Here is an 18,537-nt window from a genome sequence, read left to right as displayed (position 1 = left end):
TTCCCTCATATTACTTCACTTCACTTCATCAGAGTGTGTGTTTGAGAAATGCTGTGATGACTTAGCTACATTTCTTTTCTCTCTCTCTCAATCTCTCTCTCTCTTAGTCTGTCAATTAGTGATAATGGACCCCAACAGCCAAGAGGAGGCCACTCCCTCTCTCTCTCTTTACTCCCTCCCTCCCTCCTCCCACATACACACACATGCTCTCTCCCTCTTTCTGTCCGTCTTTCCTTCTATCACTCAGTCAGTAATAATGGAGCCCAGCAGTCCCAAGAAGATCCAGTTTGCTGTGCCTCCACTGCAGGGACATCTGGACCCTCAGGCTGCCGAACATGTGAGCATGTGTGTGTGAGTGTGTGAGTGTCACAGAGTCAGGGCGGCGAGTGCTGTGGCTTCATGAATGAGGCTTCTATCTGTGATCTTTCAGAGGAATTTTCAGTGTGGGTGCAGAGCAGCATGTGTGCATAAGTCAGATCCTATGAAAACTGCTGCTGTTGTGTGTTTTGCAGACTGGTTTGTTTGAAAATTCGCTGATATTTGTGAGTTTTTGCAGAAAAATAACGAGAATTAAAAAGTACGAGCCACTTTAAAATACCCGTTAATGCCATTTATATTCTTCGTCTCCTGAAATATTGATGTTAACCCTGTTTTAAAATGTCCATTATGTTTTATTCATGCACTGTTGCTTGTTTACTTTAAATGGGAGCACAGAGACACTGAAGATACAGAGAGCTGCAGCTAATTGCAAGTTAACACCCAGGCTCTTAGGGCATGCAGAGAGGTCATCTCTCACTGACTGAGAGTAAACGTACAATGATAGCATCATATACGGTGTGATCTCGAATGGCAGCGACTGGCAAAAGAAACATAGGCTGCTCTCAGTTGCAGTAGGGAGTGAAAACTGCTTCCTGTCAGTTTCTGCTGCTGCTCTTTGCCTCGCTGACGTCTTTAAGAAGTGTCTGGTCACTGGAAACCGGAAGTCGTTCATTTATAGGGGAGCTAGTAAATGATTAGAGCCCCTGTGTGCCTGTTTGGAGTCTCTGTGTTGGAAACTCTCCGCGTTCTCAGACGTCAAAGATACATTTTACGAGATAGTGTCTTGTAAATGCTGTCGCTCCTCCAAGGATGACGGTGAACATTCCTGCACTGTGGCAGCAATGTTCACACGATACTAGAGCCGAGGCTTCATCTTTAAGTTAAAGACAACATTGGTAACATTTCTGCATTGAAATATCTCATAAATGACAAGACTCAAAGTGACTTATTTTGTGAACCAAAGCGTTTGTAAATACACATAAATCTGTGTTTCTATTCAAGGCCTTTTAATGACATCATCTCACAAACTCCTATCAGTGCAAGGAAGGAAATATTCAGCACTAGTAGCCAGTGTGTTATCACTAATGGATCATAAATACTCACAGCCGTAATGCTTAAATGCACAGGCAAATCAAACACGACAACAATTCCCTTTGCTGCTTCTGACATCATCAAACCATCTCTTTCTCTATTGTTTTGATTGAGAGAGCTGGAGATTACGTACTGTGCATTAAAATCCTATTTTTACATTGATTTCTCACACTGTAAGACTATATTTCCACTGGCTCGCCTCGGCACGGCACGGTTAAGTTGCGTTTCCACTAGCATAGTATCTGGTACCAGGCGAGGTTCCAAGCGAGCTGAGGCGAAACTATGCGTGACGTCGTCAGACTGCCGGCCACTGATTGGTCAGAGTGCCGTCACAGGAAGAGAAGTCTGACACAAGACCGCTTCACAAGTCACTTGTCACTCATTTGTGTGTCGCGTGTACAATGAAGTCATGACAGTTTCATGCAGCCGTGCAGCAGTGATGACTCCGCCCATGTTGACTAAAGGTACTATTATGTAGTGGGAAAACACCGATCTACACCGTGCCTGGGACCATAGTTGAAAAGGGCCATAAAGATAATGTTCTTTTGTTTTAAAGTTGTAAAATTCATCTTAAAATTTCATTTTAAACGCCAACATATTATAGAACACGGAGTATCTTGAGTGTTAATTACACGTTATTCTCGATAATAATATGTAGCTCTATAATTGTACCCCATTACATAGGTACAATTATTATTATCATCTGGGAGGAGCTGGAGCCAATCACAGGGCCGACATACGGAGATAAACAACAGCAGTCACACTCACACACACTGTGTGGAAAATGATACTGTATTATATTCTTCAGAAGTTATTCTGGGATAATAAACTCAATTAGTAACACAAGTTTAACAACCAGAACAGACACAAGACTGAGTTTATCTGTGGTCAGTCAGGATCATCCTAGCTGCATTTATTGTGTGTTTCAGGCCCAATTACTGGGACAGTGAGGACTGTTGGAAAAGGTTCATGAACAAATATAAGAAAACAAACAAACAAATAGAAGATTTTTTTTTTTTTTGTCATATATTTTTGTGAAGCAAACTTTAAAACTATGGTCGTGTGTTTCTCTCAGATCCGGCGCAGACGACCAACTCCTGCCACTCTGCAGATCTACAGACAGCCTGGCACAGGTAAGACTGGAGGGCCAGAGAGAGAGAGACAGACGGACAGACAGACAGACCGACACAAAGAGAGAGAGAGCGAGAGAGGGGTTACAACTATAATGGAACCTTTATTAGATTTGCACTGCAGCGTTTTGTAAGGGGATCCTAGTGTTCAGACTGGGCTGATGAATGCCTAAAGTGTGTGTGTGTGTGTGTGTGTGTGTTCTCATAAATCCTGCTCATGCAGGGAAAGACTGATTGAATAATCGGCCTGATTCCACTCTGTGAGCTCAGCTCAGTGAGTCTGGTTCTGTGTGGACACCTGAGGTCTGTTTTTCTGAGTTCTGACAGAGTTCCTCAGCACATTGAGCTCAGAGCATTTAAAAGAAAAATAACATTCAAGTTCTGCTTGTTATTAATGTATTGATTGTTTTTATTCATTAATGAGGTTGAAAATCTGAGGACTATGGGTTACGTGTGAACTTTAGGTGAACACACTTAGTGCTGCGCTGATTCCTTCATCATATTTGGGCAACATTCCACAGTGAGTGACTGTGTGTGTGTGTGTGTGTGTGTGTGTGATGAGATCCAGCTTGCAGCTGCAAAAACAATGGCGTGACCAGTGTTTTTAGACTTGAAACAAAGACACAAGTGCAGATGTTGCGTTGATTTTTTTTTGTTTTTTTTGTGATGTTTGTTTTGTTTTTAACAGAATCTCACAGTTTCTACATGTTCTCATTCAGTGATGAATATCTTAGAATCATGTTCGGTCATTGTTTCGTCTCCTGACTGAGCCAAAAAAAAGACACTGAATGTGTATTCATCCGCAGATGAAAATAGTCCCTCGTAAACACATCGTTTTAAAATACACTGTGCTGATGTGTCAGAAGAAATGTTTAAAAGTGCAATTATAAACAGAATGTGGGTAGTAGAATCTGATTTGGGGGCCCCTCACACCAGCTCCAAGCCTGTGTCACTCTTGTTTGTTGTTTTTTTTAAACCTTAGAGGTGCAGTGAAATCCCTTTTAAATTCAAAGGGAAGCACAACGTGTGGTATATTGTACTAGGATAGGAAAATAACTAAGTACACCAGCAGACGCTGTATTTGCTGTGAGTAAGTAAACCAGGTTAATGGCTTTTGTTCTTAAACCTTTAAGAACAGATGTGCAAATGTGTGTGAAATGTGCAATTTTCACCAACACAATAAAGCCAAATAAGTTGAGCTGAACACTATTTAGATATCTTAATATATCAGTATTTCTATACTATGGTCAAATGTCTTTTTGTCCACACTCTATTGGGGGCCCACCTGGTGATCGAGGGGCCCTGGAGTGTATTAACTTAGATGAGCACATTAACACAGCTTTGTCTTGACTGTGTTAAAGATGTGCATTTCATTGCATTGAGACGCAAACAGGAGATCTCTCAGGAGAAGGTTATTTAGGGGTTTAGATGCATCACCTATGACAGTTTACAACAGGTTCACAACAGAGGTCATAGGTCAGGCCTGGACACTGCCTTGTTTGGGCTCCGGTCAGCCCAGAGAATGTGTATCTATCTATATATATATATATATATATATATACGAGGCACGTGGACAATGGGAGACGTGAGTAAAAACTAAAAAACAACAGCCCCAAGCAGCTGCTTATAGTTTGCCTTGGGCCGCCTGTGGCCCTGTAAATTAAATATGTTACTGTATAGCTGTTTCTGTTTATTTATGTTTTAATAGTTTGGATGTATGATTATATTTTATACAGCAACAGGATAAAAATACAGACTTAATCACTCTAACTCGTGACATATTCATATGCACCAATTAGATGCATCTCCTTTTGATTTTTAAAAACATATGCCCAGATCCTAATTTTGATAAAGTGGGCCACAAATATAAATCTGTGTGAGTGAATATAGCTCAAAAGTAACAGAAGAAAATACTCATGTTCTTTTCTTCTCTTTTTTAAAAGGCTTCTAAAGGTCAGAGAGTTTAGCTCCTGCAAACTCCCATGTAAAACAATTTAAAAAACAGCTTTTGTATGACATTTATCCACAAGCTGCTGGTTTGGGACGCGATGTCAGCGTGGCCTCAGGCCTCAGAGGAGAGAGAGGCTGCTGACGCTTTCAGACCCCAACACTTTAAAAAAAGGAAACATGTCAGAAATAGAAGAAAAAGAAAAATAGAAAGTGCTCACTGCTGCTGTCTCGTCTCTCCTGCAGATGTTGGAGATCAACACAACGCCAGCGCAGAGTCACAGGTTTGTTTTCTTTAAATGGCTGTAAGAACAAACACACACACACACACACACACACACACCTGCAGCTGGACACAGTCAAAGTACATCTGTGGATCAGTGGTGAACCAGACTCACCAATCGATATCAGGGGATCATACAAATAGATAAGAACTGCGTTAAAGCTGTCATGTGATTCTTTATCTAATTTGGTGAAATCCTCTGTGTATACAATAAATAAACTACATTTATTTATATACTTATCTATAACTCTATAAATAAAGTTGTCCAACTGACAAATATTTTGAAATCCAGCGGCCGTCCAGCTGCAGTGTGTGTGAAACGACCTAAGATTCAATTTGTTTCATTGTCATCTATGCTGCACAGAAGACAGACTAGTAGTCATGGCAACAGCTCAACACAAACTCAGTCAGTTCATTTGAACAATATGCAATCACTTAATGTCAATCATTCTGAAGAATTTTCACACATCCTAATTATTCTAGTAAATATAGAGTTGTACTTATAGTTTATTTTAATTTATATATATTATACACAATAAAAATAATTACAAAACAAATGAATCATTTTCCTCTATTTTCCCAGAGGGATGAGAGAGCTTGTTTGGTTGCAGGAGCTTAAACTTTACGACTTATAACACTTCAGGCCAGATTTTAGGATGTTTGTCAGACAGTTTGAAGATGTGAGGGAGGTCCAGCTGCTTTGTAAACAGCAGCTGTGCTCATTTGCTCATTTATTAATGTTATGAATAACTGAAAATAATCAAGTATGAGCTGAAACACAGTTTGCACACTCCTTATAGCACAGATGAAAACCAGTGTGTTTTTTATTTTAAAGCAGTTCTATACTTTTACCTAAATGTCACACACTGGCCGTTTAACCACAACACTTGTTTACTTATGTTTTAATTGTTAAGTTTATCAGACAGATGATCGATTTATATTGCGGATTTCTTGCAGCACGTCACATGTGGTTATAGACATTTAATCTTTATCTGAGTGGATGTTATTATATCAGAACATTTCTTCTCGTTGCTCAAATGTCCACTGAATGTTCTCCTGGTGCGATCGTGTTGAATCGTGTAATAGAATGTGTGTGTCTTTCCCTCGTGTTGTTGCAGGAGTCGGACGCCTCTCAGAGGAAGCAGAGCACCTACGTCGCACCCTCCATGAAAGGTAAACACGAGGCGTTCCCACGATTCCACACACTGTCTGATCATTTATGATGTAATTGTACATAAATGTGTCGAGAAGATAACCATTAGGAAGATTTATTTGGTGCGATTTACAGTTTCACTGTTCACATTTCTGCAAAAACGAAAGGAAAAGCAGGAATTAGAGCTCTGTCTTTCATTATAAAGTAGTCACGCAGGTGTTATTTTAAGCTGGAATACTGGATTATTAAACCCAGGTTGTTTCTCTTGCTAGATGAAAGCATGACCAGGCCAACAATCAGCATGTTGTTGGAAAACCTTATTTGATCATTTAAATATCAAAGATTTTTAAATAGATATTGAATGAGAGAAGCTTTGCGTCCATTCATCTTCTCTAAATACACTGCATGTTTGTTTGTTTGTGTGAGGCGTGCTGCAGCTGCATACACAGTGTCTCCTCTGCTTCATAGTCTCTGTATGTTTGCTCTCAGTATGGAGGTTCTGTTTGCTTTGCTTTACCACATGACGTTTGTCTCTCTCTGTCAGTCTGTCGCAATCTGTGGTTTCACCCACTTTTGTCCTCCTAGTCTCGGTTTTGCTCTGAATTCTTCTTCTCTGTTTTCTTACGTTCTCCGACCTCTTATTCTCGTGAATTCATGCAGCTGAAATGTTGTTTTCGTTGAGTCAATTTTCACATGTTGTCGCCAGCTTAGTTGTTAAATGTCAATAACAGAATCTTGCAAGGACTGAGATAAAATACCGCGGTGTAATTGTAGCTTAGGAAACACATTTCTGAATTAGAAGGAGTTATTTTTTGCACACAAACCAATTTTGTGATAGTGAATGTGATCTCAGCACAAGGAAACAAGCTTGCTCACAGAATTCAAGTTATATTATGAAGAATAATCCGGCAATATTCTGTATTTTCTGTGTTATTAACCCCTGAATATAATGACTGGATTTACATCTGGGAGAAAATGACTTCAGAGCTGAAATGTTGTGTTTTTCATCAGGAATGCATGTGTTGTTGTGGTTGTTGTGCGACCATGTTATTGTCTGTCTGAATAATGACATGACAAAGCAAGTTTGTTACCCCGAGTTAAAGACTGTGAACAGTGTCTTTCTTTGGGAAAAAGTGTCTCACAGACAAACAGCACCTGTCTGACGGCTTTTATCGCTGACAGACTTGCTGTTGTTGTTATTGTTTTTAGCTTCTCTTGTGCTGAATAATTGATCAAACTATCAAGAAGGAAAGCAGCGATGATGCAGTCTGAGGATGCAGCACTGCTGCTGCTGCTGCTGCTGCTGCTGCTGCTGCTGCTGCTGCTGATTAGAGTCCTCGCTGTAAAGCAGCGCCTGGAGAGATGCTTGTGTCTTTGCTCATTTCAAACGTGCAGTTGTTGTTGTTGTTGTAGTCGATGGCCCAGTTGTTGACACAGCAAACACACCTGGGGGTGTGTCACTTTTAACAACAGGGTTTGGTCAGGTGCGATGTTTTGGTAACGATTCCAAAGACAGAATTTTACTTTACTGTACAACATTTTAGTAATAGTAGAAATACCACGTTAACTTCTGCAATTGAGTAAAAGTAAAAGTACTTTCCGAGTCCATGCAACAGTCTACTACATCTAGATATTTTATAACTGAGCCTATACTGTATATTTTGTGTAATACACAAATAATAAATCATTTGACAGATGATGCGTCTGAAAACACTTTAATTTCACTGTTAATCACTTAAAAATAATACTTTCAAAAAACAGTGGACGCCTGCCAAAAGTAAAACAAATACATGAACAGTTTACTTAAGTGCAGTAATGAAGTAAATGTACTAAGTGACATGACATCATACCACTGGCGCACTAATATTTAACGACCATGTACAGTAGGTTAGGGGTCACAGGTCATGTGTTTATCATGTGTTTCACTCCTGCACAAAAGACTAGCAGTCGCTCTCCTATATACATGTATATATATATCTATATATATCTATATATAGATATATATATACATGTATGAACATATATATATATACATATATACAGTATATATATGTATATATATATACATATATACATATATACATATACACATATACTGAAATATTCTCCTCAAGTAAGTAGAATATTTCTACAGGTCTAAAAATGTACTCCAGTTAAAGTACGACAGTAAAATGTACTCAAAGTAAAAGTTACTTAGTTACTTTTCTTGTGTCATGCAAAAAGGACAAGAGGACACAAATCTCACATGAATTGTTTTTAATTGAATGCAAAACTTTACAAATTACAGTGCTAACAAAATGAAATATGTAACGACATCATTCTCTAGTAAAGTTTCCAGTGCATGCTTTTTAATGTGTAGTGAAGTGCAGTACTTCCAAAAAAACATACTTAAGTAAAAGTAAAATTACACATTTTAAAAAATTGCTTTACTTTACACAAAAAATCTACTCAATTACAGTAATGCCACCTCTGTATATAATGGACAAAGTCTTCCTCGCTGAAGCCAAACTGGAAGTAGCAATAACATTAAACAGCCACTAGGGGGTAAACATTTTCCTGATGAGTAAATGGTTTAAATGCTAGTTTCACTTCTTCTTCAATAGAATGTGATTTTCTTTGTGAAATTTGGTTCCATTTAGGATATTTAGAAAATAAACAATTAAGTACAGGACATATGAGTGGACACCAGTGTGATGGACAGCTAGTGTGGTCCAATAAGAGCAGGTGACACAACGTCAACATGGCGTCGGCCAAATCACGACTCCAGAGGCTTCGAAACAGAAGTTCAGATTCCGACGGGTGACGGCAGGACCGGCTGCTTCTTGAGTTAAACTAAGTGGATTTGCACGACACACGTCGATCACTAAAATTTGGAATGACGATTGTCCGTTTGAGAAGTACTAATGTGTGTTTGAATGTGTGTGTTATAGTACGTGTGTGTGTTTATGTTTGCAAGACAACGTGTACTTTAGGTCAAAAGACAGGAAAGAAAAACATGATGGTGCAAAGCTCTGAGTGCAGCACTAATTTGGTTCCGGGAAGTGTGTGCAGTAAAAGCTTTTCTTTTATTGATCTTGCGTATGAGTGCGCGTGTGTGTGTGTGCGTGTGTGTGCGCGTGTGTCTGTGCATCATAAATCCCTCCAAACGGGAACCAACGTATTGAATAATCGTCCAGGTTCCATTCTGAGAGCAGTTTACGTCCTGCAGGTTCAGGAAAAAACGTCTTTTATTTATTAATGATGAGGTTTCACAGACAGTTATTGTTCCTATTCAACCTTAAAAGTAAAAAAAACAACAATCTTATTTTATTTTCTACTTGATGAATTATATAATTTTATTCAAATAGAAGCAGATTTGGGCAGGATATGTGTTGTATTCAGTGTCTGATTGCTCTGGATATCTACAAATTAGAATGAAACACCAACAGAGGGAATGGAGGGATGTTTGTTGCATCTCTAACAGAAAAATACTTCCTTTGAGTCGTGTACTTACGGCTGTTTATCATGTTTCAAGATTCTTGTGAACTATCTTCAGATATTGCAGATTGTTTTCCTTTTTTATTGAGATTTAATTTCAAGTCATACACTTATTTTATTTTTCTTACTTTTGGCTCCACCGCCACCCACCCCTCCCCCCCCCCACTCTGTTGCGACATGCGTGTAGTTGAAGCGTCTCTCCACAAGAGGTGCTCTTCTCTTCCCCAGAGCTTCAGCTGGGGGTGGAGCAACATCTATTGGGCGGGGCTCTGTGTGACACAGACGGCCAGCTGAGCCCAATCACAGCGCAGCTCTATGCCACTGCTTCTCTGTGGGCCAATCACAACGGGCCAGAGGATGCCAACGGGAACGAGGCCAGTCTGCCGTTAGCCAATCAGGAGAGAGGAGTGGCAGAGAGCAACAGTTTAGGGGGTAAACTTTTTTTTTATTAGATAAAAAGAAAACAACGCAAACACACAGTGGACAGCAGTAAAGCAAAGTTTAAACTGGAGTCTGAAAAAGATAAATATAATGAGAAATAAAACATGAACTACAGCACAAACACAAATTTGATTTTGAATTCAAATATTTGATTTTATCCAGATTTGATTGTAATAATAATTTTGATGTATACATAAATGTATCAAAATTATAAAATGAATACATTTAGTGTTTTATTGACTTGCCTGAATCCAATGTTACATGTAACTGTAGCGCCTCCAACAGTAGCAGTTCATAATATAATCTGTATATAATAATAGTAACAGTATAATCTGTCCTTAAAGCTATAGTGCAGGTTTTTGGAAGTGTGCTGACACTTAAGCCCTGTTCAGACGTGGTATTAACTGCCGTCCTCAGTAATCTGATTACATGTGGATCGTGTGAAGTGAGACTGACTGTTGGCATTAACCTGAATGTGTCTCGTGGGAGACCATTAGGATCAGATCTCATTTACTGTGAGAACAAAATGATGTGTTTAATGCACAGATTACAATATAACAAGATATTAACACTTAACATCGGTCACTCACGCTCAATGAAAACACGGGCGTGACGGGGGAATGCAAAGTAGAACGATTCAGCCGCTTCAAATATAGAACAGAGAAGTGGTCGTGTTACATCACTGCACACAGGAGTAGCTGATGTGTCAGAACCTCATACAAGCACACTTCAAAACACTTCATGAACTATCCCTCAGGAGGAAAACTATCAAAAATACGAGGGCTCAAAAGTTTCACAGAGTCAGAGGTTGGAGGGAAACATTAATCTGAGAAGCAGGTTTTCGTGAGCACGTCAAAACTTAACTGCAGGTTTTAACAACCTTATTATTTGGTGCTCAGCTTATATTCTGCAGTATTTACATCATTCAACAAGACTTAGAAAATGATTCACACACATGCACACACTCACTGTGTGTAACTAATAATTCACTGCTGTGTTGTTTACATCACTAAGCGTCTATGTTCTGTAAACCTCCTGAGAAAATACTAACAGCACTAACTCATCTGTCTCTCCCTCCTCCTCCTTCTCTGCTTCTTCCTCCTCCACCTTTCATCATTCTCCACCTTCTTCTCCCCTCCTCCTCCTCCTCTTCTTACCTGTCTCTCCTCTTCCTCCTCAGATTTGTCACAAGACCTTAAAAAGGGAGCGTCCAGTCCTGACTCCGTGTCTCGATAACCACCTCTCGTTTTGTCCTCTTCTCTCTCTGCTGTTCATCTGATCTCATTAACACGCTGCGCTGCATCACACACCACGTGTGTGTGTGTGTGTGTGTGTGTGTGTGCTGGCTTCCCTCTGCTTCATTCACTCATAAAAACACTCATAAAAACACAGAGATTTTAGTTCAACGTCCTGCATCAGTGGGGATTTGCAGGTGATGGTGGTGGTGAGGCTGTGCTTGTGTAGAAATGGCTGTGAATAAAATGATGCTGGAACATTTACTGAACGTCTGAGTTCTTTATCCTCATGTACAAAGAGTCACAAGGTAATCAGATTACACAGTTATTAGTCACTTTTCTAGTCAGTTATTTTACATGTCAAAGAGCAGCATTGGCAAATGCTATAAAGTGTTTATCTGTGGCCTGTTCCCGCTTCCAATAGTTTAACTCTTCAGTTCTAAAGAACATGAGGACGAGAGGTTAAAATAAAAGGGAAAATCCAGTTGCCTGTAGCTTAACACTTAAAGTAACCATGACCTTTATAATGACCTTTAAAATGAAGACAAACTAAAAGTTCTACATGACCACCAGTTGTGTGTGTTAAATTTAAAATGTGAATAGTACTAAACATCTAGCTCTCTCCTCTCTGGTGACAAAGACACTGATTCCTTGTCTTCATGCAACAGCGAGTGAAATTACCGTAAAATCAACCACTTGCAATTTCTCAGCTTTCAGAAACTGTTGCGCAATTACGGTAATGCAAACTGCGCTTGCACAAATGTGTCGTCTGCGATACCATTGCTGTTAAAATTGTTGAAGAGATCGCCCTAACAATGAATTACTAAACTATGACATTTTAGTGACTTTTTGGAGGACATACAAAACTATGACATTTTTGTCAAATTTTGGACGACATACTAAACTATGACATTTTAGTCAAATTATGGACGACATACTAAACTATGACATTTTAGTGACTTTTTGGATGACATACTAAACTATGAGCATTTAGTGACTTTGGGCGACATACTAAACTATGACATTTTAAATTGACTCAAATTTTGGCTATGACATTTTTGTCAAATTTTGACATTTTGTCAAATTTTGTGTCACCACACTAAACTATGACATTTTAGTGTGGACATTTTGATTTTGACATACTAAACTATGACATTTTTGTCAAATTTTGACTATGACATTTTGTCAAATTTGGATACTAAACTATGACATTTTGTCAATTTTGACATACTAAACTATGAGATTTTAGTGACTTTTGGACATACTAAACTAAACATTTTAGTGACTTTTGGAGACATACTAAACTATGACATTTTAGTGACTTTTGACACATACTAAACTATGACATTTTCATGACTTTTTGGACGACATACTAAACTATGACATTTTAGTATACTTTTTCACATACTAAACTATGACATTTTTGTCACATTTTGGACCATACTAAACTATGACATTTTTGTCACATTTTGGACGACATACTAAACTATGACATTTTAGTGACTTTTGGACGACATACTAAACTATGACATTTTAGTGACTTTTGGACATACTAAACTATGACATTTTCATGACTTTTGGATTACATACTAAACTATGACATTTTCATGACTTTGGACATACTAAACTATGACATTTTAGTTACTTTTTGGATCTATACTAAACTATGACATTTTGTCAAATTTTGGATCTACATACTAAACTATGACATTTTTGTCAACTTTTGATCTATTATACTAACCTATGACATTTTAGTGACTTTTGGACTATTATACCAACCTATGACATTTTTGTCAAATTTTGGATCATACTAAACTGTGACTGACTTTTTGGACACTAAACTTTCATGACTTTTGACATACTAAACTATGGATCTACATACTAAACTATGACATTTTTGTCAAATTTTGACCATTACTAAACTAATATTTTGTTACACTATTTTTTGTCAACATTTTGGACATACTAAACTATGACATTTTTGTCAACTTTTGGATCTATTATTACCACTACATTTTAGTGACTTTGGACATACTAACCTATGACATTTTGTCAAATTTTGATCATACCAAACTGTGACATTTTAGTGACTTTGGAATATACTAAACTATGATATTTTCATGACTTTTTGGACGACATACTAAACTATGATATTTTTGTCAAATTTTGGATTATACTAAACTATGCCATTTTTGTCAAATTTGACGACATACTAAACTATGACATTTTTGTCAACTTTTGACGACATACAACTTATTTTAGTGACTTTTGAGGACATACTAAACTATGACATTTTGTCAATTTTGACTATACTAACCTATGACATTTTAGTGACTTTTGGATCGACATACTAACCTATGACATTTTTGTCAAATTTTTACCAAACTGTGACATTTTAGTGACTTTTTACATACCTGATATTTTCATGACTTTTGACGACATACTAAACTATGATATTTTTGATTATACTAAACTATATTGATTTACATACTAAACTATTTTTTTTTTGAAATTTTGGTGACAAATTTTATATTTGTCAAATTTGGTGACATTTTAAACACTGTGACATTTTTGGACTACATACTAAATATGACATTTTTATTGACTTTTTGGTAACTATGTATTTTTGTCAAATTTTGATATACTAAACTATGACATTTTAGTGACTTTGGACTACATACTGAACTATGACATTTTGTTAAATTTGGACTACATACTAAACTATGACATTTTTGTCACTTTTGGATACATAAACTATGACATTTTTGTCATTTTTTTATACAAACTATGACATTTTTGGACAACATACTAACTATTTAATGCATTTTGGACATACTAAACTATGACATTTTGTGACTTTTGACGACATACTAAACTATGACATTTTTTGACTTTTGACAACATACTAAACTATGACACTTTTGTCAAATTTTGTACCGCATACTAAACTATGACATTTTAGTGACTTTTGACTACTAACTATGACATTTTTGTCAAATTTGGACGGTTATGACATTTTGATTTGGATCTACATACTAAACTATGACATTTTTTCAAATTTGGACACATACTACATTTTGACTTTTGATGACATACTAAACTATGACATTTTAGTCAAATTTTTGATCTACATACTAAACTATGGACATTTCTGTCAAATTTTTGACCACTATACTAAACTATGACATTTTTGTCAAATTTTGGACTACATACTAAACTATGACATTTTTGTCAAATTTTTGATGACATACTAAACTATGACATTTTTGTTTGAATATACTAAACTATGACATTTTAGTGACTTTTTGACAAATATACTAAACTATGACATTTTTTTGTCAAATTTTGGAGACATACTAAACTATGACATTTTAGTGACTTTTGACATACTAAACTATGACATTTTAGTGACTTTGTGACATTTTAGTCAAATTATGGACTACATACTAAACTATGACAATTTTGTCAAATTTTGACTGACATACTAAACTATGACATTTTTGTCAAATTTTGGACGACATACTAACTATGACATTTTGACATTTTTTTGATACCAAACTATGACATTTTGGGCTGACATACTACTATGACATTTTAGTGACTTTTTGGACATACTAAACTGACTTTTGGACATTTTCATGACTTTTTGACGACATACTAAACTATGACATTTTAGTTACTTTTTGGACTATATATTAAACTATGCCATTTTTGTCAAATTTTTATGTAAACTATGACATTTTCATGACTTTTGGATCTACATACTAAACTATGACATTTTAGTTACTTTTGACTATGACATTTTAGTTACTTTTGATTACATATTAAACTATGACATTTTTGTCAAATTTTGGACGACATACTAAACTATGACACAATGACAATTTTTGGACAAATTTTGACTAAACTATGACATTTTGTACATACTATGACATTTTTGTCAATTTTTGGACATACAACTATGACATTTTAGTGACATTTTGAGGACATACTAAACTATGACATTTTAGTGATTTTTGGTGACTGGACTTAGTGACTTTTGACATACCAAACTATGACATTTTAGTGACTTTTGAGATATACTAAACTATGACATTTTTGTCAAATTTTGACTATTACTAAACTATGACATTTTTGTCAAATTTTGAACATCATACTAAACTATGACATTTTTGTCAAATTTTGAACGACATACTAAACTATGACATTTTAGTGACTTTTTGGACGACATACTGAACTATGACATTTTTGTCAAATTTTGACGACATACTAAACTATGACATTTTTGTCACATTTTGGATATACTAAACTATGACATTTTTGTCAAAGTTTGGACGACATACTAAACTATGACATTTTTGTCAAATTTTGGACGCCATACTAAACTATGAAATTTTTGTGACTTTTTGGACAACATACTAAACTATGACATTTTTGTCAAATTTTGGACGACATACTAAACTATGACATTTTAGTGACTTTTTGGAGGACATACTAAACTATGACATTTTTGTCATTTTGCTCTACCACTGATCTACCATTGCGGGTGAGGTGGGATGTTGGCTTTTGCAATTACAAAAAAACTTACTGAATGTTTTTTGCAGCCTATATTTAAAGAGTGGTCACATGGTGGAGCAGTGGCTAACATTGTTGCCACAAGTGGACGGGAAAGTGAAGTGTACAAGGGTGAGGACATGCAGCAAAGGACAACAAGTGGACTCAAGCCCGGGACCTTTGACCCATCATACAGATTAGATTAATTGGAAACTCTAAATTGCCTGTTGATGTGAATGTAAGAGCCAATGTCAGTCACCCTATGTCAGCTGGGATTGGCTTCAGCTCCATATGACCCTCATGTGGAGGACAAAGTGGTAGAAAATGAATGAATGAATGAAGAGGAAACAACCGACTGAAACTGGCTTGAAACACATGGATGTTGCTCCATACGTTTGCCTCCGTGGGTAATTTGTATATGTATAATTCTGTGTAAGTGTATGAACAAGCACTGAATATGAATGAGTTTAGTGATGAGTTTGTTCAGTCGTGTTAATTTCAGTGACGTGTGCTTGTGCAGGGAAGCTGGAAAGCTCTGTACCAGAGGAGGACGAGGAGGAGACGATCATCGCTCAGGGAGACTGATCCAGAGGAGAAGTTTACTCAGACTCCAGTCTGACATTTTACAAGAGCGACAGCTGTAGGACGGGACTTGAGAGGAGAGAGAGTTGACTCGGAGCATGTAGTTACACCAGCTTCCCTTATTCTTTACAAAGTGACGTGGAAACAGATGTGACTCACTCACCTCAACACAAGGCAAACACTTTTCTTTGTTTGCTTCCTAAACGCGATGGTAGTTTTTTTCTTTCCTTTAACTGATGCAGAACACGGATAAACACACGTCATCAGTCATTCTTAAAACAGCCAGATAGATTTGACATTGTAACAGTTTTTGTAATACAGTAACTTGCTGTCATTTCTTTTCCACTTTTAAATGTACACACCTTTTTATTTTTGATTTATTCAAATAAATAAAATCCACAGCAGATATAACCAATTATTTGTCCCTTTAAAACACCAGTCGACAAAATGATCAATCATTTTCCTAATAATGTGCCATTTTTTCCCCCCAGTTCTTCAATCAATAATTTAGTTGAAATGAAAAGACAACATGAGTGGAGACGACATCATATAACTTCAGTTTCAGTTCAGCTATTCAATTTGAAATCATGTGAGCAAATCCTCTGATTTCAAAATGAACTAAACAAGTTATTCAATATTTGAAGCTTTTTATTCCTATTTCTATATTGGAGCAAAAGAGGCGTGGCTACACATGTCTCACTGGTTATGTACATGATCAGTGTTTCAGGTACTAACACTTGATAATAAATACAAATATACTGTATGATATCAAAGGAAAAGCACAGGTCTTTAATGATCTTTATCATCATTATAAGCTTTAACAGAGACAACATTGTTTCTTTAATCACTGAGTGGAGTTTTCCAGTTCCTCTGTAACTAAGCAGAATAAACCTTCACAGTTAAACAGGAGTTTACAATCTGAGTTTAAACAAACAACAAAACTACAGAACGATGGAGGATGTGATGAGAGAGCATTTCTTACTTCTTTCTTTTTTCTCTCCTTTCTTCTTCTTCTTCTATTATTCTGTATGTGCATCATGCTTCCAGAGACTTATTCTATAACTAACAGCAATAAAATGTCACCGTTGATTTTGTACACAATAAACATTGGTATATTTGGCCTCTTCTTTTGTTTTCTTGGGGAGCCCCCTGCTGGCCTGAGTGTGACACAGCAGCACTGAATGTGACACCTGGTTCATTCTGGAAGCTGCAGATGAGGTTTTTATTATCATCAGGTCAAACAAATACCTACTTTTGTTTAAAATGCAGTTAAAAGGGTACACATTTTTTAAGAAAAAAAACAAAAAATCATGACGATGGTGTATCTCTACCTTTTTTAACTAAAAGACAGTTAAATAGCCTGATATTAAAATTTAGTTTGATATCTAATAATCACAAACATTATAGAAGTAATGTGCTCTGAACGGCTTGTTGGCTGAGCATATTTGACTTCTTGCTTTGATATGACACACACACCTATGTAAAAATAAAACACTAATCATGACATCATACGAACAGAAAACTCCAGGTGCTGCTGCAGATTGGACGAAATGGTGTTTTAATTTGATATTTGAAATCACACACATAACCATCACTGAATAAGTCACACGCTTTCATAGCTACACTTGAGTTTGCCTTTATTTATTAATTAATGTCTCTTCTCCCTTTAGTTATTGGAGTTATAATAATTTATATTTTCTTTCAGATGGTTTAGTCTTCTGGTTTGATGAGGTCACTTCCTTCCTCAAAGTGTTTCTTGCACATTTAAAATTAGAACGCATTGATCATGTCATAATTATTGGCTTCTAATCAGCTTGATAGATTCAGAAATGATTGCATTGGATGTAACACTTAAATGTGGCTACCTGATAGTTTCTATGTTGTATAAAAAGGTTGTTTACACATCAATGTGTGGGATCCTGTTTCTGACACTTGAAAGTAAAAAAAAAAATCTTCTAGTAAGTCATAAATATGAGATACTTTGCCATAATTATGACTTACTAAATCAAAATTTGACTTAACAGCTCATAATTATGAGATACTGAGTCAGTATCTTCAAACTATGGCTTAGTATCTTATAATTATGAGCTAGGTATGTATTATTTTATTTCCAAATTCTGGAAACAGGCTTCCATACCAATGAGTTTTAGCTGTAACCTTAATTATACAACTGCACTGTATTATTATGAAAATACATTTAATACATGGTGTGGCTGCTGTATTTTGTAGTTTACGTTGATACTTTAATTAACTGGGTAATTTAGTTTGAACTATATGCCCATGTGCTCTCTGGTATGTAAAGGCCACAGTAGTTACATGGTGGTC

The 18,537-nt window shown here is 36.5% G+C and overlaps 1 protein-coding gene across 2 annotated transcripts; it reads left to right on the top strand.

Moving 5' to 3' along the window:
- The first annotated feature begins 189 nt into the window (after positions 1 to 189).
- Positions 190 to 17,332, top strand: ppp1r1c (protein phosphatase 1, regulatory (inhibitor) subunit 1C). Of its 2 annotated transcripts, XM_044045209.1 has the most exons (6): positions 190 to 337; positions 2,486 to 2,543; positions 4,734 to 4,771; positions 5,889 to 5,943; positions 9,629 to 9,832; positions 11,022 to 11,340. In XM_044045209.1, exons 1-6 carry the CDS (start codon positions 257 to 259, stop codon positions 11,075 to 11,077), a joined length of 492 nt encoding a protein of 163 aa, XP_043901144.1. In that variant the 5' UTR covers positions 190 to 256; the 3' UTR covers positions 11,078 to 11,340. The 2 variants fall into 2 exon arrangements, with proteins under 2 accessions (XP_043901144.1, XP_043901145.1); XM_044045210.1 differs by lacking the exons at positions 9,629 to 9,832; positions 11,022 to 11,340 and adding an exon at positions 16,151 to 17,332.
- Positions 17,333 to 18,537: the final 1,205 nt, after the last annotated feature.

Source organism: Solea senegalensis, linkage group LG15, assembly GCF_019176455.1.
Source record: "Solea senegalensis isolate Sse05_10M linkage group LG15, IFAPA_SoseM_1, whole genome shotgun sequence".
Taxonomy (NCBI): domain Eukaryota; kingdom Metazoa; phylum Chordata; class Actinopteri; order Pleuronectiformes; family Soleidae; genus Solea; species Solea senegalensis.
The sequence above is the reverse complement of the archived record's forward strand: the minus strand, read 5'-3'. Positions and strand labels throughout refer to the sequence as shown.